Source organism: Fundulus heteroclitus, chromosome 20 (assembly GCF_011125445.2).
Source record: "Fundulus heteroclitus isolate FHET01 chromosome 20, MU-UCD_Fhet_4.1, whole genome shotgun sequence".
NCBI lineage: Eukaryota > Metazoa > Chordata > Actinopteri > Cyprinodontiformes > Fundulidae > Fundulus > Fundulus heteroclitus.
Genome location: NC_046380.1, coordinates 1,443,675 through 1,469,962, shown reverse-complemented (window position 1 = coordinate 1,469,962; position 26,288 = coordinate 1,443,675). Strand labels below are relative to the sequence as shown.

General features: G+C 51.2%; 1 protein-coding gene across 2 annotated transcripts in view; it reads left to right on the top strand.

The window, feature by feature from the left end:
* Positions 1-2,050: 2,050 nt before the first annotated feature.
* The window catches only part of dag1 (dystroglycan 1), a 37,610-nt gene continuing 13,372 nt past the window's right edge, over positions 2,051-26,288 (top strand). The window contains exons 1-2 of one of the 2 annotated variants that reach the window (XM_012851715.3): positions 2,051-2,539; positions 19,580-20,128. In XM_012851715.3, coding sequence (XP_012707169.2) covers positions 19,796-20,128 — 333 coding nt within the window. In that variant the 5' untranslated portion in view covers positions 2,051-2,539; positions 19,580-19,795. Of the gene's footprint in view, positions 2,540-2,601; positions 2,727-19,579; positions 20,129-26,288 lie in introns of those variants that run through there. The other variant, XM_021310133.2, reaches the window with a different exon arrangement.

Here is a 26,288-nt window from a genome sequence, read left to right as displayed (position 1 = left end):
GGCTGTGGAGGGTCCACCCTCCTCATCCTTCAGAAGCTCCTCCCATCAGCAGCAGGTGGAGACTTTCCATCAGGACCAGCTGAACACACCTGGTGGTCGAGGCGTGAAGCGGACCGGCATCCAGCCAGAGATTCTGAAAAGTCTTAGTTTGGTGACATTCTGTCAGGGAATGAGGAAAAGGACTCAGAGCGCTTCATTTGTTTCAGTTAAAGAATTGAGAACCTTTTGTGACCTTCCCCTTCAGGACACGTCCATCATCCTGCTGGAGGCGAGGGGAGCAGCAGCCTGCAGATGTTTCCAGCAGCGCCGGCTCCATTTAGGGCCTGATTCTAACGCTGAGAGGCTGAGAGGCTGGAAACACCTGCAGCACACCTGGAGTCCAGTCAGGGTCCCTTCTCCTCCTCACCTCCCAGCATGGAAACATTGTTCCTCTGAGGATCTGCTGCCGACCGGATCAGTCCGGTTCTCACTGTTCAAATTCCAGATTTCTGCCATGAATATTGCACAGAAAGCTCGCAGCACTTATACGCCTGTTTTCATTAGGTAAGAACTCATTGATCCTCATCGATCCAATGATTAATGATCCAGTTGATGCAAAATGAATACATTAAGCAATATTGTTATTTAAAGATACGCCTTTATTTTGAAATTTAGGCTTGAGACTAAAGTGAACTGGGGATCTATTATTATTTATATTATTATAAAAGTAAAAGAATGCTTTTTTATTTAAATACCTGTAAGGGCTAAGAAATCAAATGGTCATATTTGTTGTTTTATGTTAGTTGATGTAAATAATAGTGTCAGATGATGTCGCATCATATCAATAGGAAATGCTAACAGACATTTAATATCATTAAATATCGTATCGTCATCCAAACAAATCAAGAAGCTTCAAGTCCAGCCTGGGAAGACAAACTGCTAGAAAACTGCTGAGTTTACATTTTATTGTTCAGCAGAGATGGAAGTTCTTCTTCTGTGGTTTTTTAGGGACATGTGATAACAGCGCATGTCAGAGAGGTTCTATTCTGAATAAAACCAGGCAGATAGAAACACACATTAATTCATCATGATATAAACGCTACAATCTGATTATTTTTTAATTCAAACACATTTTAATTTGTTAGTAAAATGTTGAGCATGGAAACATAACTGTTGTCTGTTAGCTGAACAGAACCAAACTGGTCCGGATGAATGGACCATCAGGACAGAGTCAGAACTCATATGGAGGGACTTTGGTTCTTGAAGGGTTCCTGAGGTTCTGCATCTCCCTGCTGTAGACCTGCTGCTGGGTTTAGGATGACGGGCCTGTTGAAGAACCCGTTTGGACCGGTGCTGGACAGAGTTACTCACATTTACCTTTAATGCTTTGGTTAAACGGAAACGTTCCGGGTCAATCAAACCCAATCATGCCCCCTCCACCACCGTGCTTAGCAGTGGAGGTTCTGGTTCTGAAGCACCGTTTGGGTTTTTTTCTCCAAACATGCTGCAGAGCATCAAACAGAAGGCTTCTTCATCCAGATGCAGCTAACGGACCAGAACCAGAACCAGAACCTTCTAGAGATGAAAGGCGTTCTCCCTCACCTCCTAGCAGAGGTGGTTCTCTGACCCGGTCCAAGGTTCTATGAGCCCGTAGAGCTGAACGTGCGGTTCTGGTGACAGTCCAGTGCTTGGTGCTGACGCAGCTCATAAAGACAGATTTTATGAACTCTTTAGGTTTTATATGAGCTTTTATATCTAATTAAGCTTCATTTGGAGCGCTGCTAAAACTAAAGAGGCGTTAAACTACAGCAGGTTCTGCAGTGAGGACGGTACCGGTCCGCTAAAGGTTCCTCAGCAGAACCCAGCTTCTAACTATGGGAACCAAAGTCCCAGAATAGCCAGAACCTGCAGGGAGAGGAGGAGCTGGTTCCGAAACAGGCCACAGTGGACCGGAATCGCCCTGAGTGTCAGAGGAGAATCTGGGCCCGAACAGAAGCGCTGAGGAGGAGGAGGAGGAAGAGGAGGAGGAGGAGGAGGAGCAGGAGGAAGAGGAGGAGAAAGAGGAGGAGGAGCAGGCGGTGGGAGGAGTAACGGGGAGAACGCTGGCTCTGCCTCCTCTGCGCTCCTCCTCCGGGTGGAAACGCGTCTCCGGGCTCCGGAGCGGACATTTGCGTGGAGCACCGCCGGGGTTCGGGACTCCTGCTGCCGCGGAGCTGCTGAGCTCCACATCGGCGCTGATCGCCGGATAAAAACCCTCCTTTTCTTTCCTTCTCCTCAGATTCTGCCACACGCAGCAGACCGCCGCCTTCCGGTTCCGCTGAAAGATTCTGCTGCTTTGTCGGCGTTCCGGTCCCGGTTCTGGTTCTATGGGACTCCTGGATTGATTGAGACGCGCTGCTGCTGCTGCTGCTAAGTTTGGAGCAGCCCGTCAGCAGCGGGAGGAGCCGCGGATCCGCCGCCGAGCACAGAGCCACGTCTGTCCGCCGGAGCGCTGCGGGCAGCGGGCAGACGGACGGACCGCCGCCGCGGGGAGGGCAGCGTTTCCCGGAGGCTCCTCACGGTCAGTGTCCCTCCTTCCTCCGGTCAGCGGTCGCCTCTCCGCGCTCAGCCCGCCGAGCCTGGAGAGCGGCCAGCCAGGCGCGCCGCGGCGCCGCGCTCCGGTTCCGGTGGGTTTACCGGGACTCTGGCTGCGGTGCTACCCCCGCTGTCACGCGCTCGGACCGCTCGCGCGCTTGCTCGCCGAACAGGTGCGTGAAAAATGCGGGAGCGGCCGCGCTGGGCCTCCTGGGCTGTGATTTACGGAGTTATTTTTGGGTTCCTGAAGGCAGCAGAGCTCGGTGACCTCACTGATCCTCAGCCGAACCCCGGCCGGTACCGGGGTTAACGGGCCGCCCCTGGTTCCCCTCACGGTGCCTTGGCCATGGAGACGTCAGACAGGAGCGGTCCGGCTGCTGGGGCCAGGGGGCCCGGGAATGGTTCCAGACACCCGGAGGTCCAAACGGGGTTCTGGTCCGGTAACAGGTTCTGGTGTCAGTCTGCTCTGGCCCAGGGGACCTGAATGTGTCCTTGGCCGGTTTATGGGCCTCTCAGGTTTTACTGGAGCCGGTTCTGGTGTTGTTTTTAGCTGCTGACCTTTGGGTCGGGCCTGAAAGGCTTAAATAATTAATCAGGGTGTGCAGAGAGCAGCATGGAGGCTCCAGGGACCCATAAGGGCCGCCCGTCTGCTGCCCCCTCCCTCAGGACTCCTCAGTACATCACGGTGGTTCTGTTCTAGATCCCTGACCCGCAGCTGTGTGTGTGTGGTTCCTGGAGGACAGCAGCAGCTTCCAGTGGTTCTGGTTCTGTTCAGCTGCTCTGTTTGTTTTGCACTCTGTTTGGGTTTACATGGTGTGGGAAAAGTTTGTGATTACAGGACCGACCCAACTGCTGGGTCCAGTCGGTTCCAGATGGTTGGTTCCTGCTGGGTCCAGTTGGGCGGATGTTGGTATTTTGTACTTTATATTTATTGCATGGAACCAAAAACCCAGGGGTGGTTCTAGACAGGGGCCAACAGGGGCCTGTGCCCCTGTAGAACTGTTCCTGGCCCCTGTTATGGCCCCTGTACTAAAAACATGATATTACATTTCTTAGGATGATAAATGCTGACAAAGATACCGTGATTGACTGGTCATTTTGATCAGTTGTATTTTTTTCGTTTATGTTTTTACCCAATAATAAAATAACAAAATAATAAAAAAATAAAAAATAACAATAATTAAGCTATTTCACATTAAGCTCCCGCTGTATTGAGAAATCTGCAGTTCCAGAGCCACAATTGGCTCTTTGGCTTACTTAATATAACAGATAAAATGTTGACCTGTTAAGTCTCCCCACCCCTCCATCTTTTGTTCTGTGCCCCTGTGAAAAAACACTGGCCCCACCCTGCCCCCCCCCCCCCCCCCCCCCCCCCCGCTAAATTTGGTCTAGAACCCCCACTGCAAAAACCCAATTAGAGACGTGTTTCAGAACAACGTGGGCCACAGTGAGAACGTTCAGTGTTTGGTACCAAACATTTTTCTCTGTATCGGTAAACCGGGTTCTGCTCTGGCACCAATAGTATTAATAAAACAATGACTCAGCAATAATCACTGAACTCTGGAAGATTTGGTTGCAGAAATCTTCTTCTTCTCCTGCTGGAATAAACTTTCCCTGAAGTTGAGCCGTCTTTGTGTGCAGCGCCCCCTGTAGGCGGAGCCAGGTAGTGGTTTTCTGCTGCTAGCCTTTGTCCCACAGTCAGAAACACAGTTAAACCCGTAATCCTGGGTCCGTTTGACCAGAACCAACCGTTACTGAGAGCAATGGACCTGTTGGTGCTTTCAATGACACCTATGATGCTTGGAAATCTCAGCGTTCTCCTGTAGACACATCAGAGCAGTTTTCAGTTTTAACTTCCACAGTTTCCACAGTTTGGTCTATGAAGCCAGAACCTTGGACATGAAGCTAGTTGGGCTGAGTTCTGTAGAACCCAAAGCTCTGTGTACCAGAACCTGACTCCAGAACCTGGAGGAAGCCCAGTTGAGTCACCACGGTTTAAAGAACCCACTCAGACCTTCGGTTCTGCTGTTCTCTTTTCAGTTCTGATCATCTGACCTGGTTCCACTGATGCATTTAGAACTCCAGGTTTGGACCACTGAATAAATAAATTCCTTTCTCCTTTCATTCTGGTTCTGTTTTCAGGCCAAAGAAGGTTCTAAAGGTTTTAGCTGCAGCTTGGGGAGATGCTGCGGTTCCTGAGGGAGAAATGCTCCAATCAGAGGCGTCCTAAACGCAGACCTGTCCCTGATGGTGGACCAGGTGGGACGTTTGCTGCTGCAGGGTGGAGCTACGTCTGCTCCTCCTCCTGCTGGTTCTGACAGTAACCTGTGCAGGTTCTTTACACTCATGTCACTTCATTTGGACCGTTTTCCCTCCCACCATCAGCTGATAAATCAGGAAGTCCAGTCTCTGAATCAGGCTTCATTTCTGGACCAAATCATGTTCTGGATGTGTGACAGCAGCTTTGGTTCTGGTCCGTTTTAAACAGGATTTAATCTTAAAAGGCAGATTGGAGTCGATGGCGTTCCTCTTCTTCACTTCTCCTCCTCTCCTTCGTCTCTTCGGTCCAGGCTGCTCGTCGTGTCAGGACCCAGATTCCTCCAGAACAGGACTGGGTCGGGTCGGTACCGCAGCTTGGTGGCTCCGGGGCGCTGAGTCGGGTCTCTGGCTCGGTGCTCCTCGGCCTGCAGAGGACATGAGGCCCTACAGGCAGGAAGGGTCTGCTGGTTCAGGACAGGAGATCCGGCCGGTTCTGGTGCTGATGGTGGAACCGGGCTCTGATTGGACAGCCGGTGGAAAAACAACGTTCTCTGAATAACTTTCAGCTCGTTTACAGATAAAACGAGGCAGTGGCTGGATCGCTGCTCGCTGTCTGACGGTACGGCTCTGCAGTCGTTTACCTCCATCAGAACCGGGACGCTCAGCTCCGGTTCTGCAGGTCCGCTTTCCTCACGTCCTGCCGGCGTGTCTGGAAGCCTCATCCTGGTGCTGGGTGACGGTGAGCCGTCCTCATTAAAAACGAAATCTTTCAGGCTGGAAACAGGAGTTTTCAGGCGTGATGCATTCAGTGTGCTGTAAAAAAATCAGACTTTTCAGTGTTTGAACCTCAGTGAGACACGTTTCTCCTGCCTGCGCTGTCCGGGCCTCAGAGCCGATCCGATTGTGTGGGAGTGTCGTCGCCTGAGTCAGGACAAACGGGCCGGTGGGGGGGGGGGGGGGGTGATTAGTTCTGGGACATTAAGCGCTTTTATTAGCCGGTCGGCTCTGGCTGGTTAGCTTCTGGGACGCGGAGCCAAACGCTTACCTGGTCAGCCATGAAGGCATCCCCTCTCTGGGCCGCCGGCCTCTAATGGGCCGCACCGGACCCCATGTGACCCCAGCAGGACGGGAGGTTCTCACCGGGACCCGTGTTGGTTCTGACCCGAGAACCGGGCCGTTCAGTCACACACGCAGGATGTTTGCTCGTTGTGACGCCTTCTCTGCAGCAGGAAGATTTACGCTCTTCATCAGCAGGACCTCCAGCTGCTTCCGCTGATTAAAGACGCAGAAAGGCAGCACAGAACCCACAGCGGCTCCAGAACCGGGCCTGTTCTGTTTGTGGAGACGGAGCCACATGTGGAGGAGGGTTGCTTGGTTTGCTGTGAAGGAATTTGTCTTCACCATTAACCTCAACAGGCGGGGGGGGGGGGGGGGGGGGTAACCTAGGAGACCTGCCTGCAATGCCAGACTGGATGGTTGGGCGTCCTGTTGGAAACCCAGAGAACTGAGATGGTTCCTCAAACCTGCAGCTCCTGTTAAAGAAGCTGCAGAGATGCAGGAAACCAGGAATTTAACCTAAAAAGCCAAAATAAAACAGAATCCAGCCAGAGTCCAGCTGTCTGGTCCACTCATCGCTGCGTTTACCTGAGTCAGGTCGTCCTGTTAATAAAATGAAAACTCCACACAGAGACAAAGTAAAATGCTCCATACTGTTCTGGATGCTGCTGCGTTTTCTAAAAGGCACAGAGTTCTTCCTGGTTAAGAGCAAAAACATGGATCAAGACAAACTAACCCTAAACTTAACTTACTTAATGTGAGCAGAACCAGCAACATGGAACAATTAAGTGTCTCTGTTAGGTGAAACAGTAGATAACTCTAATAAAAAGTGTTATTATGAGGGATGTCAGCTATCAATTAATCCAACGTTAATTGATCTTATCGGTCGACTCATTTCCTAAAACCTCTGGTTGTCAGCTGACCTCTGACCCGGTGGTTGTTATCGGGAACCTGCAGCGCTCGGTATGCAGCCATTTTAAAGTGTGTGTGTGTGTGTGTGTGTGTGTGTGTGTGTGTGTGTGTGTGTGTGTGATGACTGGGACAAACATGGAGCCGTCAGCGGGAGACCAACACAGCTGGCGCAGGAAATGAGAGCTGAGAGGAGCCGACATGTTAAATCTGACAGTCAAACAACAGCCGGACCGCTTCACGCCGGCCCAGCTGTGTGTGCGCTGCCAACAACAGCGACGGGAGAAAAGCCTCAGGTTGCTCCAACGCTGCAGGTGTGAACAAGTCAGCAGCTTTCTAAAATAGCAACAGCGTGTCACAGATCCAGGGTCAGCGGTGCCCTCTGTGTGTTTGCTGACGGCAGGAAGTCCCAGAGAGAGGCAGAGAATCCTGAAACACCTGAAGTGTCCACTCTTACTGCATGCTGCTTTATCCTGCTGCCTTTATGTACTTTATTTATCTGCTGGACCCGTGATGCGTTCAGGTGCTCAGTGACATCAGTGGAGACACGAGTTGTTCAATGCAGCAGAGACGTGTTGGAAGGTAAAGAGGTGAAAAAGTCATTAAAACCTTCAGAGAAACGCGTCGTTCTATCAAACCTGCTGGAAACATCCAGCTGTTTTATTTTCCAGCAGCTGTATTAACAACTCTTTAGCTGGTTTATTTTTCTACAAACCCGACAAAGAAAGACAAACACACATCATCCCATTGTTACTGTGGTATTTATCAAAACGATCACAGATAACATCCTGCAGCCCAACAAGCAGATAAATGTATTTAATTCCTGCATCAGCTCATTCATAACACTAGAAAATGAAACGGGGCCTCCGATGGATCCTTGGGGTCCGCCTTAGTTACTGTTAATGTAGTTTATCTATTTTCTCAGGTTCCCCTCCTGAGTTCAGTCCATTCATAACGTCTTAACTAGTTCACTAAATCATATTCAATCAGGCCTTTTATAATAAACCTATGACTGAGCATAGCTGCAATAATTGCACCATAACCTGAAACCTGAACTAATATTGTCATCAGAGAGAAATTAAAGATTAAAAGAGCCAAGCTGGGACATCTGCAGATTAGACGGTGGATATTTCAGTCTGGAGGATCTCCATAAAAATTAGAATAACTGTTTAACTTCAACGATCAGCTGCAGATCATTTCACAGCTTCAGAGCAGATAACATTTATTTTTTATCCATTGTTGTGATGTCCAGAGGTTCAACGATATGAATGTTTGGCCTGATATGGATAGTAATATTAATATTGCTGTTACGGTCGACCATCGATATCTATTTATATAAATTATATTTCCTGACCTTTTGATACGTTTGTTGTTATTTTTCATTCTTTCTCCATAGTGATGTAATCATACTAATTATGGCTGTCACAATCCATGAAAACAAAAAACACACAATGACAGCAAGTTTATACTAACCATAAAAACAATAGAAATTAATAATAAAACGGCACCAATGTGGAGATGCAGGTTGTAAATATCGGCCCGGTTCCAGTCGGATCGGTGCAGATCTGATCATTTTATTACAAACCTAAATGCCTTTAAATGTGTTAGAACAGAATAAAATGTAATTACAGTTTAAAGCACATTTCCAGAGATTTATTTTCCATAATTTAACTCAGAAATACTTTATTAATGAAACGCTGTAAGTGGAGTTCTTGCTGAGTTGCTGTAGACGGCTGCAGGCAGGAAGGTTCTGCTGAGGAGGTTCTGGAGAACCTCTGACTGAAGACGCTCTGTTGTTGTACGGCCGTCTGATGAAGACGAGGCTCAGGGTTGTCCTTCATCGTCCCAGAACAGAACCCGGCTTCTCCATCAGAGAGTTTTCCTTCCAGGACGTGGAAGTGGAGTTTCTGTGTGCGTCTGTATCGCTTAGCAACAAACCAGCGTCACATCTGTTGATGCTGGATGCAGATGTTGGTCTGTTTGCTCCAGCTGCTGATTCTCCTGCAGATCCATGGATTTCCAGAACCGCCGTTAACCGATGATCATTTCTGACCCGCCGTGGTTGTTCCAGTACCTCTGAGTGTTTTCTGACTGCACACCCCGGTTCTCGGGGCGTGGCAAAATAATCCTGAAACTTCCTGCTCTGGGCTGAAGAGCCACTTCAGAGCGCCGCTAATGCCTCAGGAAGTAAACACCCGGCACCGACGCTCCTCTCCAGTCCTATTTGCAGATTTGTGTAACGGATCAGGAAGTCGTGAGTCGTGCATTCAGCCCCTCGTTCCCCCTCTAACCCATCCATCCACTCGTTCATCAAGTCGTCCATTCAGCCCTCCTTTCATCCGTCAGTCAGCCTTTCATGACGGGCAGCCGTGTGGCGGCGTGCAGCCACGATTCAGCGCCGCAGACGGAGCGTACGCGGCGGGCTCTGGGCCTGATGACAGCTACGGGGATGTGACGGGCTGATTTAGTGGGCCGCAGGCTGCAGAGGTGCTCAGGCTGGGAGAAAACGGGGTTAATAGAAAGCCAGGGAGTGAGATGGGTGGAGGAAATGAGGGATGGGGGGGTGCTGTGGGACACGTGGGTGAGAAGAAGACTGCAGGATGAGGAGGTCTGTTGCTGCTGACCGTCCTGGCTGCGCTCAGGGTGACCTCAGAGGAGAGGGTGTGGGAGCTGTTTACACGGCGCACAGCATTAGACTTTGATAAGGCGGAGAGCTGAAGGGCGAGCAGATCCCACACCCAGATCCCCGCTGTTAGCAACACAGCGCCTTCAAAGAGCACATCCACATCTCTGCAGCTGCATGTTTCCACAGCTTAACACTCAGGAAATGAGTCCGTTGTTTAGAAAGCCTGCAGCATCATCATCATCATCATCATCATCTGCAGGCAGCAGAGAGCCAGAAGGCTGGAGAAAAATGGCTTTCAGGTCTATTCCTGGCATGAGGGAGGATTCCTCAGTGACTTTCATAACGGCTGGAATGTTTCAGCCCAGCTGGAGTCATGAGCTGCAGATCATACAGAGAACGGATCACTGATCTACAGATATTCACTGAAGGGTTAAAGGTCAAACGTTCCAGTGCAGGAAACTCAACCCTCACATCTAAACCAGGCATCTCTAACTCTGTCCAGGTGGGGTTTCACGCATACATCATTTACCTGTACAGGTGACATCATTTACCTGTACAGGTGACATCATTTACCTGTACAGGTGACATCATTTACCTGTACAGGTGACATCATTTACCTGTACAGGTGACATGGTGCAGAGCGCGTTAGCTGCTGGGACGGCTGGTTCCTTGTTCCGTGGACGCAGGAACGCTCCTAACCCGCTGAGTCTTGTTGGTTGGCGTCCATCCATCCTCACTTCCAACCCCACCTCTACCCAGACGCTCTCCTAGCCGGTGCCGTGGACCAGGTGTTCTGACCCGACAGGTCTGATGTCCGGCTCGCTGGCTTCCATCGTCCGTAACGAGTCCTGCAGGAAGCATCCTGATGGTCCAGATCCCCTCAGCTTCCTCCTGCTGTCAGCGCGTTGCTCCTCAGAGATGGTTAGGGTTCTGCTGTGGTTCTTCTACCGATCCAGCTGAGTCTGGTAAACCAGCCGATCCTCCTGGACCAGAACCTGTTCAGGCTGAAGCTGCATGGAACACCTGATGAAGCAGAACATTAGAAAATCCTCTTGTTGGAGAATAACAGAATTGGCAGGAAGCTTTTAAGCTCCTGACTAAAACCCAGCTACAGATCCTCATAGTCATGATGTTTATCTTCTGCTTTTATTTATGGACTCTTGCAACAAATATTTGCTCATTTGTTGTGAATGACAGCTGAGCTGCCGTCTCCCATGGAGGTGGGCTTGGGTCATCGGCCCTTAAAGAGGAATCTGTGGATCTTGATCAGGCCGTCCTCAGTGGAAGTTAGACCAGATGCAGGCCGATCAGAACTATGTAATATGTATTACCTCCTGTAAGGTTCTGTCTCTACAGCCCTCATATTTTCAACCTGTGTGGATCTCCAGCCGTCGGGATGTGTTCCGGGTCACATCTCTACAGACGAGCATCGTTCGGCCCGTTTAGCTCCGATAAATCCAGCAGAGGCTCGGTGAGAGCGTCGGACCTGCGGAGTGTTTGGAGGTCACTGCGCTCAGCGTGGAAGGCCGAGGGCCGCCATTACCCCCCCGATAAAGGATGGAGCCTTGGAGCCGGGGCTTCTGTGGCGAGCAGCAGGAGGAGGAAGGGTGCGACCGGCTGTCCGCCATGAATCATCAGCGCAGGGAAAGTCTGAGCGCCTGGCTGAGGGACGCCGTTTGACTCTGAGCGAAGAGACGAGAGGAGAGTTTGCTGCAGGATCCAGTATAATGTTCCATAAACTGCTCAATGGCTCGGTTCTACCAGTGGACTAGTGTCTGGTTGCAGATCAGGGACCCAGTTAAAAACCTGATGTTTCGGTCAGAGACGAGCGTTAACGATGGGGGGGGGGGATTAACGGCTTGATGCGCTGCTGGAAAACGACAGCGGATCCCTGTGGAGGCCGTCTGCAGCTTTCCTGCTGCGCTGAGCTTCCTGCCTGCAGAGGGAGGACGGACTGACGATGGATGACCTGCATCAGGAAACGGACAGGACTCCACGCCGCTCCAGGTCTGTTGGCCTCACAGCGACCCAGGCGGACCCGTCCTGCCGGCTGGATGAGGAGTCGGACCCGGCGGCGCTCAGCTGCTGGTTCTCAGGCAGGTTGGGTCCTGGGAACCAGGGCAGATTCTGCCGCCTCTCTGCGGCGCCGTCACAGCGTCCCGTAAAGAGGACGGTGGCTGTGGCGGTTCTGGGTTACAGCTGCACATCAACGCCTCTGCAGAGGAATCTGTGCCACGGAGTCAAAGCTGTGAGTCTAAAACGGGACGGCCGGTTGTAAACAGCCTCCCTCACACCTCCTCCCTCCCAGTGACTCATGGGTAAAAATAAGCCCTGCGCCCGCCGAGCGATCGAACAGACGCCACGCTGATGCAAACAGAGGCAGCGTTATGAAACGCAGCGACGTAACCGGCTGGTTGTGCGTCAGCCGAGCTGCTGGTACCGTCACGCCAGAGTCCAGCGCCGCTTTAAAGGTCCGGTTCTGTCTGAGGACGGCAGAACCGTACGACCCGGGTTGGGTTAAAGTGATGAAATGAAAGCCGGCAGCAGGTCTGAGCAGGCCCAGCTCAAACTGGGGGGGGGGCTGTCGGCACCAGCTGTCGGCGTCGGTCACGTCTCAGCTGGTGGTCCAGTTGGACCACACACACGCTGGAGAACCTGCAGGGTTTGCCTTTCGCTGAAGGAACTTTAACTCTTATAAAGACCCAAACCGGTTTAAATGTAACGGCAGCTTTAGAACACCTGAGCGGCTCCTCCTCAGGTGATAGACCCGTTTATTTAGCAGCTCAGAGGAAATCACAGCGGCTCATTACTGCCAACCACTGGCTTGTTTGTCTTCAAGGCAAACGTCTGAATTATTGATGCTGTGAGAAGTTTCTGAATATTCATAACTTCCATCCAGTTAAATGTGGCGAACGCTCTAATCGCCTTAAAAACGCCTCTTTTCATTCCCGTTTACCATCAGCTGCTCAAACACCAGTTACTGTGAGGCTTGGTTAGAAGGTCTTCCTCCACAGACATCACCAGCGTTACATCCTGCTGTCCGCCTGCTTTCACCAGAACTTTATTTAAAAGCTGCAGGGCTTCATCTGAGGCTTCATGTCGCCTCATGGCCGGCACACCTGGAACATCTGCAGGGACGAATGGACTGGAGGTCAGGGAAGAGCAGGACGCTCGTTCTGATGGTGTGGAGCTAAAATCCTGCCCTTTCACAGCTTTACTGCAAACTAAACGGCTTCAGAAAGTGTCAGGTACAGAGATTTAATGCAAAAATAATCTGCTCTTTAGCAGGATTCATTAAAGACGAAGCTGTGATTCAAACAGTAGCCAGAAACCCTCATGAATTTAAAGCGGGTCATCCTCCTGCTGTACTGGTTCTGGTTCTGGTTCTGGTTCTGGTTCTGGTTCCGGTTGGAGCTGCCAGTCGGCTCTTTGTTTTCCACCTCAGAGTTAATGACAGAGCAGCTTTCCTCCACCTTCTGCGTTGAAGTGGCCTCAGGCCGTGATCTTTTAATTTTCTCCATCTGGAGAAAGTGCTGGTCTAACGGCTCGCAGCAACAGGTTGGGGCGGGGCAGGATAAACCAATCCCCTCTGGGATCTGCTTTGAGGGAAATTTAACCTGAGGAACGACGTCTGGAGGATCTGCTCTGAATGTCTGAATGAACTTCAACATTTAATTAATTCATAGGCCGTTAGAAAAAAGGAGAACTTACAATAATGGATAAAAAATACCATTAAAAAGGCAGATATAAACAAAAATAAATGACTAAAACTGATTTTAAATGAGATAATCTTCAGTCTTTGCTCCCAGAGCCTCAGGTCTGAGGACCTTAAAACCAACCAGAACCTGCAGATCCAAGCCGGACTCGGCTGAACACGGTTTAGGAGCGTTGGGGGGGGGGGGGGGGGTTTCTGAGCAGGGACCAGGTGAGCAGACCTGTCTGCAGACTGAAGAAGGGGGGGGGGGTTGTTTTAAAGACGCAGTAACCAGGTGAACATCAGGGGAAAAGGAGACATTGCTGAGCTCCTCAGCAGATCAACAGCAGGAGAACCTGAGGAATCTAACCAGCAGTATTTATGTTCTCCACCGTCAGGGCGCTCTCTACCGCCGCCCTGCAGGACTCTGTGTGTCATTTCTGCAGCGGATGCAGTGCTTTAACCCCCCCCCCCCCCCCACACTGATGAAAGTGGACGCATGTTTGTCTGCCTTTACAGAACAACTGATTCCCATGATTCCTCCCTGCTGCTTTCAGCCTAACTGCTCTTTATTTGTTCAGGCCTCGCCTCATTTTAAACCCTCGTTTAGGAGAAGCTCTCTGGGTGGTGGGGGGGGGGGGGGTGCAGGATGTGGGCCGCTGAAGGTCACACTTGGACTGGACGTTGACTCTGAAGCCCAGGTGGAGCGGCAGAGCCTCGGTGTCTGGGGGGGGGGTGGATCCTGTTTTCCAGGGAAGGATTATTGGTCTGATAAAGATCTTGTTTATCTTTCTTTATGGAGATAATAAACGACGTTCTGGACGCTGCAGGGTGTCTGCTTGTGTAACCCCGGATCTCTAATCTCTGCTCAGTGTTCCTGAGAAGCTGCTGGTTCTGCAGCGTGTCGCCTCTCTGCCTGCTGATCTCAGCTTCCACGGCCGTCTGATGGTAGCGGCTCCAGGAACGGGACGCTGGTTCCTCTGAAGGTCCAGACCCCCCCCCCCCCCCCCGGGCTTCTGGACATCTAAGGCTCAGAGTCAGTGTGAGGGGGGGGGGGGTCAGGCTGACCTTCCACCACCTCCTCCTGGCGCTCCCAGAACCTTTGTTTTCTGGGCCCGGTCCACATCGGCCTCCAGCCGACCATCACCAGGTCCAGAACCCTGTGGCTGAGGAGCGGCCCGGAAACGCCCGCCTACACATGTTTTCCTGTCAGCTGGAGCTGCAGCTCTTGTTTTTCACAGGGTTCTGGTGACGGTTCTGATAACGGACCGCCTCCGCTCGGCCCGGCTCTCGTCTGAGAACCAAACGCGTAAAGATTTGGTTCAGTTTGTAGTTTCTCTGTTTAAATCAGACCCGGTGGATTAAATCATGGGTTCCTTCCTGACACGAGGAAAAATGGAACCGCCTAGAGGTCCAATGTTTAGTTCCTTTGTTCTTCAGAACCAGACCTGCTGTCAGTCCAGTCGTCCACGACGGTCGGGGAAGAAGTCCCTGCATCACAGCTTCAGGTCTTTGGTCTCATTCTCACTGCAAACACTCAGGTGTTCCTCCAGGTTCTGGTTCCTACGTTCTCCAGTATTCTACATTAACATTGTTTCAGGACTGTGGGCCGGTCCAGTAGCCGTCCGCTCCTCTTCCTCAGTCAGGTTGGTGAAGCATCCTCAGACGGTCTTCAAGGCAGCAGATGTTGCTCTAAAGTCACTTTTCTCTGATGTTTCCATCGCTGGGGTGGAAGTGAGCTTCTCCCAGGGTTCTGATGGAAGCGGCACCATAAGGGAACCGCCCACCGCACAGAAACGTTTCTCTGCTAATTTATCGTTTGGTTATCGTTTGGATCAGAGTTAGGGTTCAAGTGAACCGAGCTTACTGACAGGACGCTGGTTTAAACAGTTTTTACCTCAATTCCATCAGAGCATCAATCAGTAAAAACATCTAAAATAATTAACACATTTACGGCGTGCCGTTGAGCAGCACTGCCTGATGCACCCGATGAAGCGACCCGTTTAACGGCTCCTTCACATTTGGAGCCTTAAATGTTTATGATGTAGCAAAAAAAATTATGGAAAACAAATATTTTTCACAGGATTTAATTTTTAGACTTTTTCCAACATCACCATAAATACAACAAAATACTGTAAGTCCCTGTTACTGCTAAATGCTGCAAATACTGCTAAATACTTCTGAATAAGTGTTAAATACTATAAATACTGCTAAATACTGCTAAATACTGCAAATACTGCAAATACTGCTAAATACTTCTGAATATGTGTTAAATACTATAAATACTGCTAAATACTGCAAATACTGCAAATACTGCTAAATACTTCTGAATATGTGTTAAATACTATAAATACTGCTAAATACTGCAAATACTGCAAATACTGCTAAATACTTCTGAATATGTGTTAAATACTATAAATACTGCTAAATACTGCTAAATACTGCAAATACTGCAAATACTGCTAAATACTTCTGAATATGTGTTAAATGCTATAAATATTGCTAAATACTGCTAAATACTGCTAAATACTTCTGAATATGTGTTAAATACTATAAATACTGCTAAATACTGCTAAATTACTGCTAAATACTTCTGAATACGTGTTAAATACTATAAATATTGCCATTCCCCTCACTTTGGTCATGAGAACAAAAAGCTTTTTAGACTTTTTCCATCGCACCCTGAGAGGGGATGATGAACTGTCTACAAGCCTGGTTCTGCTGGCCTGGTTCTGCAGGCCTGGTTCTGCTGGCCTGGTTCTGCTGGCCTGGTTCTACAGGCCTGGTTCTGCAGGCCTGGTTCTGCAGGCCTGGTTCTGCAGGCCTGGTTCTGCTGGCCTGGTTCTGCAGGCCTGGTTCTGCACGCCTGGTTCTGCTGACCTGGTTCTGCTGTATTCTTTGTCATCATGTAAACATAGACCATGATGTCTCTGTGTTAGTATGTTTCTCAGCTGAAGACCATTATCCGTTCTGATGGGTTCTGGACCCGTTTGGTTCTGTTCGGTTCTGTGACAGATTTTGTTTCTCAGTTGTTTTTCCTGCATATTTTTTTCTGGCATGTAAACTCCTGAGTTGTTCCTGAAGTCCAGTAGTGTCTCCATGTTTGACCCACTTTGGTTCTCAGAACCCGCCATGACTCATTTGTGCTTAAATGTGTCTGAAACCGGGTTTAAACGGACCTGCGCCACGGAGTTAAGTTTATCCAGTAATCCTGTCTTTGGGTTTAGGAAACAAACGGTTGGCTGCTATGAAAACAGCCCAGTTGGTTTCCCTCCTCCTCTCTGAACACGCTTTCTAATTCACTGGAAGCGTTTCAGCGCCGGCATGGCGCTGGCGCCGCCCGCCGCCTTATGCTCACACATATGGCCCGTTAGCTCGCCGTAGCAGCAGCTAGCCGCGTGCCGCCGCAGACTGGACGCTGGATTTGCACCGTGATTGATTGCTTCTCTGGGCCGGGATCATCCCGCAGCCCAGCTAATTACAGGAGTAATTAAGAGCGGGAATGCAGATTAATCTGAATGGCTGTGAAAGATTTCTGGAGGTAGCACAGATTGTAAACTGGCAGAGGTCAGGGCTTTGGAAATTCGTCCATAAGCAGCCGATAATGAGGTCGGAAGGAGCCGTAGATGCCGACTCCTTCCCGATGCAGCGACAGAACAATGAGGACTTCTGTGCTGCAGCCGAAGGAATAATCTGTTTACAGTAAAGCTGCCTGCGAGAGAGAGAGAGCCGGCTAAATACCTCAAATGTGTCTAATCTCTGTGCTAAACATCTAAATCTTATTGTAAAGGTAAACACGGTGTAATCCTGCTCCCCATGGCGGCGGCAGAGGGAACGCCTCGGCTAAGCAGCGCTGCGAGGCGCCCGGCTGTCCGGGAAGGTCAGCGCCTGCAGAAACGTCTCCTCTGCCTGCCAATAATAGACGCGTCAGCTGCCATGACCTGTTGGTGGGGGGGGGGGGGCTGACCCGGCAGAACTTCACGGCTCTGGTGTTGGTGAGGAGCCCGTCTGGCTGATTCGATCCGTGCGGGAATGCCGCCACTATAATTGGCCCCTGAGTGACGTTCCGCTGCTCCTGATTGGCTGCTGAGGGAGGCTTCAGCAGCAGGGTGGTGTTCCAGGTCCAGACAGAACCGTTCAGCTACTGGACCCTGGATCCAGGCCGGGTTGTCATGTTGAAGTATTGCTCAAACATCTCCAGGCAAACTCCCAGAGCTGTGAATGCGACCTTGCATGTCAGAGATGACTGCGTCAGAACCAGAAGCGTCAGGGCTAAAGCTAGCTTCAAGGTTATGCTCTGATATGCTGAGATGTGTGAGCAGTGGGGTGGGGGGGGGGGTCATATATTACTGACTGATTACAGACAGGCTGAAATGTTTCAGGCCTACAGCAGCATAACTACAGAGGTAGCTCAGGGTAACTAGAAGCTTTAAGTTTAGTCTTAAAAGTAGACGGGGTGTCTGCCTCACAGACTTAACTGGGAGTTGCTAAAGGATCTACCTCCCATTCTACTTTTATAGACTGGGACATTATATTATATTTCTTGTCCTTTTGATGATTCCAGCTCACAGAGCAGGAACGTGTTTTCTCTTTTTCCTGCTTGGGTGAAACAATTGAAGGAGTGGCCTCGCCTTTGTCCCCTGACACTGATCTGCTTTGGTCCTTGGACCGACTGAGGGGGGGGTGCGGTCCTGGGACCAACCCCATCACCGGGTATGGGTCGGTGGGAGTCCCCGTTCCTCAGCTGGGAGGCTCTCAGCTCTTCAGGTTAGGGCTGAGGCAGCTAGTGACAGACGGGTTCATCAGTTTTAACTTAACGATGCTCCAGATCCCAAGCAGAACACCTGCAGACCTCCTGAAGTTCTTTCACTCTTTGACATCAGCGCATTTTCTGTCCAGGTCTTTTATATTCAGGCCGCTGAACTATGATCTTTGAATGATTTAAGCCTAAGAAGTCTGCTGCTGTTCTAAGCGGTGCACCTTGCTCATGGGCTCATGGAGCTTTAAACCCAAACTTAGGGGAAAGGAGACGTTTTTGGAGCTAAACCAGCTCCCTGAGCTTTTAGCAGCGGGGGTTTAAATGGCGGAGCTGTGATGACAGAAATGATGACCAACGCCGTCATGCAGCAATAATATTTTGTTGCTTTCATGCTGGTGTCGGTTTGCATAGAACCGCTCTGGGTTTGTCTTTGATCCGGCGCCGCGCTGCAGCTGCCCTGCTATTCACACCAGAAAGGAAATGCATGCAGCTTTCTATCTTTAGACCCACTGAGCAGTTTTCACATAGTGTTCTGGAGCCGACCCGCCCCCCCCCCCCCCCCCCCCCCGGCCCGTTGCTTCTGTCTGAGTACCGCCCAGCAGCAGAGGCCCGGAGCGACCACCTCTAAGGTCATCTCTCCACTCTTTAGCACTAAAACTAACTCTGGCTGATTAATGTGTCCACGCACAGAGGCGGTGCGTCTGCAGAACCCGGCCCAGCAGGTGTTAGCATGCTAACCTCCGATCTGAAGCTGCTTTGGTTCCAGCAGCAGCGTTAGTTAATCTCCAGGTGTGAACGCCTCCTGACGGCCGCCGTCTCTACGGAGGCGGCTGGTGCTGAAGTATCGGACTTTTCCCGGGTTCCCTGTGTGACCCGGGCTGACCTCTGACCTATAGAGCTGCTTTCTCACTGAGCAGCTGTCTGAACTGACCGTTACTCCACCTGTGGCCTCCTGCTACCTGTCCGCCTGCCTCTGAGCTGAGCCGTGCTCCCCGGCCACCAGCTGAGTTCCTGGCGGCTGGAGGAGCGGAGGGAGGAAACTGAAACGGCCTCGGAGGCTTCGTGGATCCGACAGGGAGGAGCTGAAGCCTCTGGAGGAAGTGAGGAACGTAGGAGAGAAGCTGTGGAGGAATGAGGAGAAGAGAGCAGGCTGGATGTTAAAGAACGTCAGAGGGAGTCAGGCCGGTTCTGCAGCAGATCAGCGGCGCTGGGTCCAGCAGGCTCGGCCCAAAGCTACCTGGGAGGCGGCGTTGTTGTCGCTGGAGACTCCTGCAGAGATTCTGCTTTCCCTGACGGGGCAGAGTGGGTTCTCAGCGGGGCTCGCCTCCTTTCCTCGCCTCCTTTCACCGCCTTTCTGAGGCCTTTTGTTCCGAGGCGCTTTGAGCCGGGAGGGGATCTGGGTTCTGGCCCGAATCACACCTCCACACTCAGCCTGACCTCTCCCACAAAGGAGAAGGCATGCATTCATTAGGAATGCCAGAAAGGCCTGGCTGCTGAGCCATTGTTGCTGCACTCCCCCCCCCCCACACCACCCCCCCCCCTCCTTTTGCTTTTCTGGCCCAAACCGGAGCAGAGGTGAGCCGGGACCAGAGCTAAGCAGGTTCCTGCCTCAGCGCTGCCGTTAGGGTGGAGTTTGATCAGCAGTGATGATGGAGCGCCAGGTTCTTCATCTGCACATCTTCCTCTTCTCACCTCTGTCTTCCTCTCGTTTGTCTCCTAACAGATCGGCACGGCCCGGCCCAGAGGGACTCCCTCGCTCTGAGGGACGCTCAGGAGCCGAGGACTGAAGCAGGGAGGAGGCGGGGCGACGTAGGCGCCAGGCAGGAGAGAGGGGCTTTGAAAGGAGGGATTTGGGGGTCCACCCCCCCCCCACCCCCTCCACTGAACATCCTCCTTTTTGCTGGTTTCTGGATCACTGACACGCAGACAAAGGCCGAGAATGTGCGCTGAAAGGAGTGTGGGGCAGAGCGGGACCAGGACTACAGCCTGGCTGCTGGCTCTGGCGTTGGCCGCCGTGGGTCTGATGGCGCCGCCGGCCCGCGCCCAGGTGGAGGTGGACGTGGCGGGGGGGACGGTGCTGCTGGAGGCGGAGGGAGAGCTGGAGGCCTCCATGCACTCGGCGCTGCTTCGTGACTTCCAGGAGGCGACGGAGAGCCTCCAGGAGACGGCGGCGCCCACGGCCTTCCCAGACTCCTCGGCGGTGGTGGGCCGCGTTTTCCAGATCAAGGTGCCCAACAAGATGGAGGACGGTGACCTGGGCGACGTGGTCAAGGTGAGTTGGTGCCACGTTTTTACTGAGATTAAAGCTGCAGCTGAACGTGAAGGAGGGAGAAGATCTCCAGCTTCACGTCTCTAAATGTTCCTGCAGTGCGGCGGACAGCTTGGTCCTCAGCGCTGCTCTGAGGCTGGAGCTGATCTGACCTTCACCTCCTCAGCCTGTAGGTCCGCCTCCATGGCTGCCTGGACCAGGTGTCTGTGGGGGCGGAGCTTAGAAGTTTACAAATTAAAATGATGTTAAATGAAAGATTTAATGAGATGATGAGTTCACGGCCCGTTGGACAAATGCTTCAGATGGTGGAGGTGGTTTGAGGAGAGCTTTCTGGATCCACCTCCACCATCTCCATCACATCCATCAGATCACCGCCATGTTTCCCCCCCGATGAGCAGCAGCTCGTCCTCTAACTGCTCTAACCAAGCTCAGCACACACACACACACACACAGTAACACACACACACACACACACACACACACACACACACACACACACACACACACACACAGTAACACACACACACACACACACACACACACACACACACACAGGGAAACTGTTTTGTCCCAGCAGACACAAACGTTACATCAGGAGCTGCAGGACTCTCAGTTTTCTGCCTCCTTTCTTCTCAGCGCTTTGTTATCCTGCCACTCATCCTTCGTTCTGGTGGTTGTGGGGGGGGGGGGGGGGGGGTGGAGGTGCTTTAGGAGCCCAGGAGGGTCTGTGTGGTTCTGTTGTCTAATGAAAGGTCGCAGGTTAGATTCCCCATCCTGTTCAAGAGAGCTGGGATTAGCTTGCTCTTCATTTTCTCCTTTCACCTCCTCCTCCTCCTCCTCCTGCTGCTCCTCCTCCTCCTCCTCTATTATAAATCTGCACGCTGTCCCATGCATCTCCGTCCTTCCACATGTGCCCCCCCCCCCTTTTATTGTGGAAGGTCGGCGCTGCTGAAGGTTTCAGAGCAAAAGGCCAAATCAATTTCTCCGCTCACACTGACCGTCCTTTCTTATGAAAATCTGCTGCTGTTGGAGCGTCTCTGCCCCCCCCCTCCCTCCCCCCCCCCCCTATCCATTCATGCAGCGTGGAGCTCAGCCTGCAGGTAGAACACACCTACAGTGCAGGATCTCTGAAGCAGGCGGTCCGGTTCTGCTGCAGGGAGCGGGTCGCATCGTCCTCTGCTGGAAGTCTGCTGATGTGGGCCAACAGATGAGATGAGAGCTCTTCACAGACTCATTACAGACTAATTAGCTGATTGGCTGATGGGCAGCCTCTCTCAATCATTCTTTGCCTCCTGGTTCCGTTCATCAGGCTCTGATTGTGTCTGCAGAAAATGAGGAATTGCTGCAAAGCCACCAGCAGTGCAGACGACTGTCCACTGTGTCTCTGCTCTGTCTTCTCTACCATAGAAAGTACTCCTGGGTCAATGTGAGCTTCTGAGCTTTCTGTGTCTCTGCTCTGTCTTCTCTAACATAGAAAGTACTCCTAGGTCAATGTGAGCTTCTGAGCTTTCTGTGTCTCTGCTCTGTCTTCTCTAAGCCCCAGTGGGTGGAGGCAGATGAGCGTTCACACTGAGCCTGGTTCTGGTTCTGCTGGAGGTTCTCCTCCCTGTTAAAGGGGAGTTTTCCTCTCCACTGTCGCTTCATGCATGCTCAGTATGAGGGATTGCTGCAAAGCCATCAACAATGCAGACGACTGTCCACTGTGGCTCTACGCTCTTTCAGGAGGAGTGAATGCTGCTTGGAGAGACTTGATGCAACCTGCTGGGTTTCCTTAGAGAGGAAACTTTCTCACCAACCTGGAGGATCTGATGGAGTCTGACTTTGGAAAGAGACTTGATGATGTTGTTATGTGAAGTGATGCTATATAAATGAAATTTAATTGAATTGAATTGAAAACTGCCACAGAGATCCCAGAGAGCCGTTCATGTCAAAGCTCCATCAGAACTTTATCGTTCTTCGGATGTTCAGATTCTGGCGCTTTGCTGACCTCTGAAGATCAACTTAGGGCTGGACGATGTAGAAAAAAAAACATATTGATAAAATATAAATTATATTGATCAATATTGATAATTATCAACAAATTCAAAACATAGATTTTAAGCCCTGGCCATTTTATGCTGTTGCTCAGCAACCGATATTTAGATACAGAACACAAAGAATTGAATTCAAACTCAAACCTTTATTGAACCAACTTTTTACCAAAACTACATGCTTTTAAAAAATGAAAAATAACGCGTGCTCATTGAACTCTCTGAAGGGGGCGGAGCTTGGTTCCTGGGTCTGCGTTGTGATTGGTTGGGAGGATGTAATGATGTAATATTAACCTACATGCTAGAATGCATAAGGAAAGAAAACTGTTATTCTGTTGATCTTTTTATTGACCCTTATATATTGATGGATGTAAATCGTTATTGAATTATCGTCCAGCTGTAGAACAACTTCTGTTGAGTTTAAGGCACCAAAGCTGCCGCTGAGCCCAGCAGCGCTAACCGGTGCCGGCGTACCTCCAGGTCCAGGCAGCCTTCTTCAGGGTCAGGGTTCTACGCTGGGTCCATGTGGAGCGTTTAGAACGGGCTGCTGCGTCATTCTGACTGCAAACATAACCTGCTGTCCTGAGCAGAGTCTGACGGAGTTTAGTGAAAAGAGAAATAAATCACACACTTCTGCTGCTGCTAAGATGCTCCTGCCTCAGCTATGCTGTAATCTGGGGTTCTGCTGACGTTGGATCAGGGACGACCAGCGCTGGCGGTTCCATGTTAGTGTTTTATATCACATGTTTTAGGAGAGTTCAGCTGACACATTGATTAGGTCTTAATTTAACATTTATTTTAAGAAGTCTGACTTTCTGCTCATCTGTCCTGAAGGAAGGTTTATTTTACCCGCAGAATAACTCTGCAGCTTGTAGTCGTGGTTTTAATGTAATGTCACCTTTTAAAAAGCTGGCGACACTCTCCTGGTGCCCCCCCCCCCACCTGTTTCTGGCAGCTGCTGAACGTCAGAAACAGGTGGGGGGCGGGGTGTCATTGATCTGAGCTGTCCAGGCCCAGTAGGAGGCTGAATTTAAAGCTGTCAGGCCATCATGTGAAGGTGTGCTGGAGCAGAGGAGCGTCTGAAACAGGCCTGAGGTCCAGTGGTCCAAAGCTCAGGATCTCCACATCCGCCTGTTTCTTCTTCACTTCATCCCCATTTTTCTTTTTCTCTTTCCAACATTAACAGTTTTATTCAGTAGAAACATCTGACTTCCACCTTTGAGCCAAACATTTCTCCTTGAGCTGATGTTCCTGCTGCTTCCCACCGTCCTCCTGGCCCCTCAGCCTTCAGAAGCGCCCCCCCCCCCCCCCCCTCCGGGCCGCCCTCTTTAATCATCCGCTCCGCTCCCTCTGCTGCTCTGCATCTTAAGCTGCCGTGTTTTTCCACAGCGGACCAGGAGCCGCTAGCTGGCAGGACGGCAGTGGAAAACTGGTATAAAGGGAGCAGAGGAGGGAGGAGGCGGCCCGCAGATAAAAACCCAGCAGAACATATGAGTCAGCCGAGCCGGGCGCTGCGATGAGGTTCCTGGCACCGCAGCGACGGCGGCCGTGTTGCTATGTGATTAAAAGTCCAGCAGGCAGAGCGTCATGTGTTCCAGATTAGACGCTTCCACAGATTATTCCCTCCTTCAGCTGGAGGTGTGGATTCTCTTCCTGGTCTCTGGCGGGTTTGTGGCAGCACTGCAGGGTTAACGTTGAGCGCACGTCGTCCTCGCAGCAACCGTTGGTTCTGATCCGGCCCAGGGGGGGGTGGGCGTCTCCGTCTGGAACCACAGCGTTAGAGGGCAGGGATGCTCCTGCATGTTTGGTTCTTCTCCAGAGGGGAGGCGGCGCCGCGGGCCCAGAGCTGCTGTCATCGGTTCCACGGCCCAGAGAGCCCAGAGAGCGCAGAGAACCATGTTTGGTGCTTCCACTGGTTTATTTATAGAAGCCGGACCACCAGGCACCGACAAACGATACGCACATCAGCTGCATTCAGGGAATATTTTAATCCCCACAACCAGAACAGGAGAAAACATGGACCTGCAGTGGATCCAACCATCTTCAGTTCTCTAGGTTCTGCTCAGCTCTCTCAGCCAACCGAAGAAGGACTGGACTTTGACTAGGCCGCTGCAGAACCTTGATTCTCCCCTCCTGCAGCCGTTCTGGTGTAGATCAGCCGCTGTGCTTGAGATTATTGTTGTTTTAATGAACCGGGTCGGCCCAAGATGGCCTCATGTTGGACTACTGGACACCAGGGTCCTCTCAGTGATGGTTAGGGGCCCAGACCATCAGCCTTCCACCGCCGTGCTTGTCGGGGAACCCTTCTCCTTCCTTGGTTCTGTTCGGTTCTGAACTTTAATCGGAGCAGCCTCTGCGGTGGAGCTTTGCAGTGACAGAAAGCAGCTGAGCTCAGAGTGGAGCCGAGCGAGACCGTCTGCTCTGATCCTGAAGACAAATCAGCGTCCTGGCCTCGTCCTCCGGCTGACGGCATCTTCAGCATCATGTCTCTCATCATGTCCCATCAGCGTGTTGAAGATTTAATGGTGTGTGTCGTTGTTGTAGCTCGTTAGCTGCATAAAGATAGCTGATGTTTTATTCACATGACAACAGCCGAGGGTCCTGCTGGAGCCTGCAAGGCAACGCTGAGGGAGAAGACGAGGAGCTGAGCCTTTGAGTCTCAGCAGAGATGATGGGGACTGATTTCTCTCTGGTTACGTTACTGCGGTTGTTCTGAGTTGACCCGGATCGCCGTCTTTAATGCTGAGTCAGCATTAATCAGCGTTCTTTGTTCTGACTCCATGGCGTCTAGTCGCTGCTCAGAACATCGTTAAGTTTGGCGCAGCATCCAGGTGAAGGAGTTACCAAAGCACTGCAGCAGATTTACTGTCTGCAGGGTTTCTGCTGCTCATTGTTCTCTTTCTGGATCATCTCTCCTCCTCCGACACGCTCAGGAAAATTTCTAAACTTGACCCTGAAAACTGATTTCTCTCCAGAGGAAGTCTACAGTTTTTAAAAAGTTTGCCTAATAGTTCCCGTAGACGGTAACGGCTTTATCCTCATGGAGGTGGAGACTCCAGATCAGACAAGACAACCAATCAGTGAAACTCATTTGATGACCTGAAACGGCTGAATGGTGATTCTGTTGGTGGCGCCGTTGCCCCGCAGCTTTAAGGTCTTGGGTTCAAATCCTGGTTTGATGTTCTCTGACCGCCGTCCACAGTCCAAACGCACGACTGTATCTGAGTGGAAAGCTGAGGCGTAGCCACTGTGGGGGAGAGCGAGGGACGGAGAGGAGAAGGAGAAGAGAAGCACGAAGAAGGAGGAGGAAAATGAGAACGATATCTCCTGAAGAGATATTACGAGGAGGCGTGGAGGCTGCCGGCGGAGGAAGAAAGCAGCTCATTGTTGGAGGAGCGAGAGGAGAGCATGAAGAAAGGAGGCCATTGTCGGCAGGACCGGCTCAGCAGATAAGCCTCATATTTAGGAGGAAGGACGAGGAGGATGAAGAGGAGCAGGGCTGGAATGGAGAGAGGGGATTGGGAATAAAGAGGAAAGTCCAGTGGAAAATGTGAGTAAAGGGAAGGTATGGATGGATAGGTGGAGGAGCTGAAGAACCACCGGTGGGCTGAAGCCAGCTGGGTGTTTACCAGAGGAAACGTCTGGTTTCTCCACTCCGTCCAGGAACAGGACGATACGAGGCGCGGAGAACTTAAAGTCCCCGGTTAGCAGGAGAAGATGGACTTTATTTAGGGAATAACCACCTAAACGGGCCAATCAGGGCACAGCTGTGGCTTTAGTTCACAAACAGCTCGGTTCTGTTCAGACAGAAACCAGGCAACCTGCCATCATTTCAGTTTGACTGACACTGAGCAGATAAACATAATAAAGTGTTAAAGGTCAGAAAACAGAACCAGAACTTATGGCTGTAGGACGTCTGGGTCCAAGCAGCCAAAGAGCGGCGCTGCCTGAGCTGCTGTGTTTGGGTTGAAATATTCTGGAGCCGGCTGGGAAAGTGGATTCCCAGAGCCGCAGCAGGTTCCAGGAAAAATGCACCGTTACTATTAATGGTTCTATTTTAGGAGCGGCGGTACATGAGGAAGACATTACGGCTGCGGATCAGAACCTTGATGTCTCTAAATAAGCATCTGCAC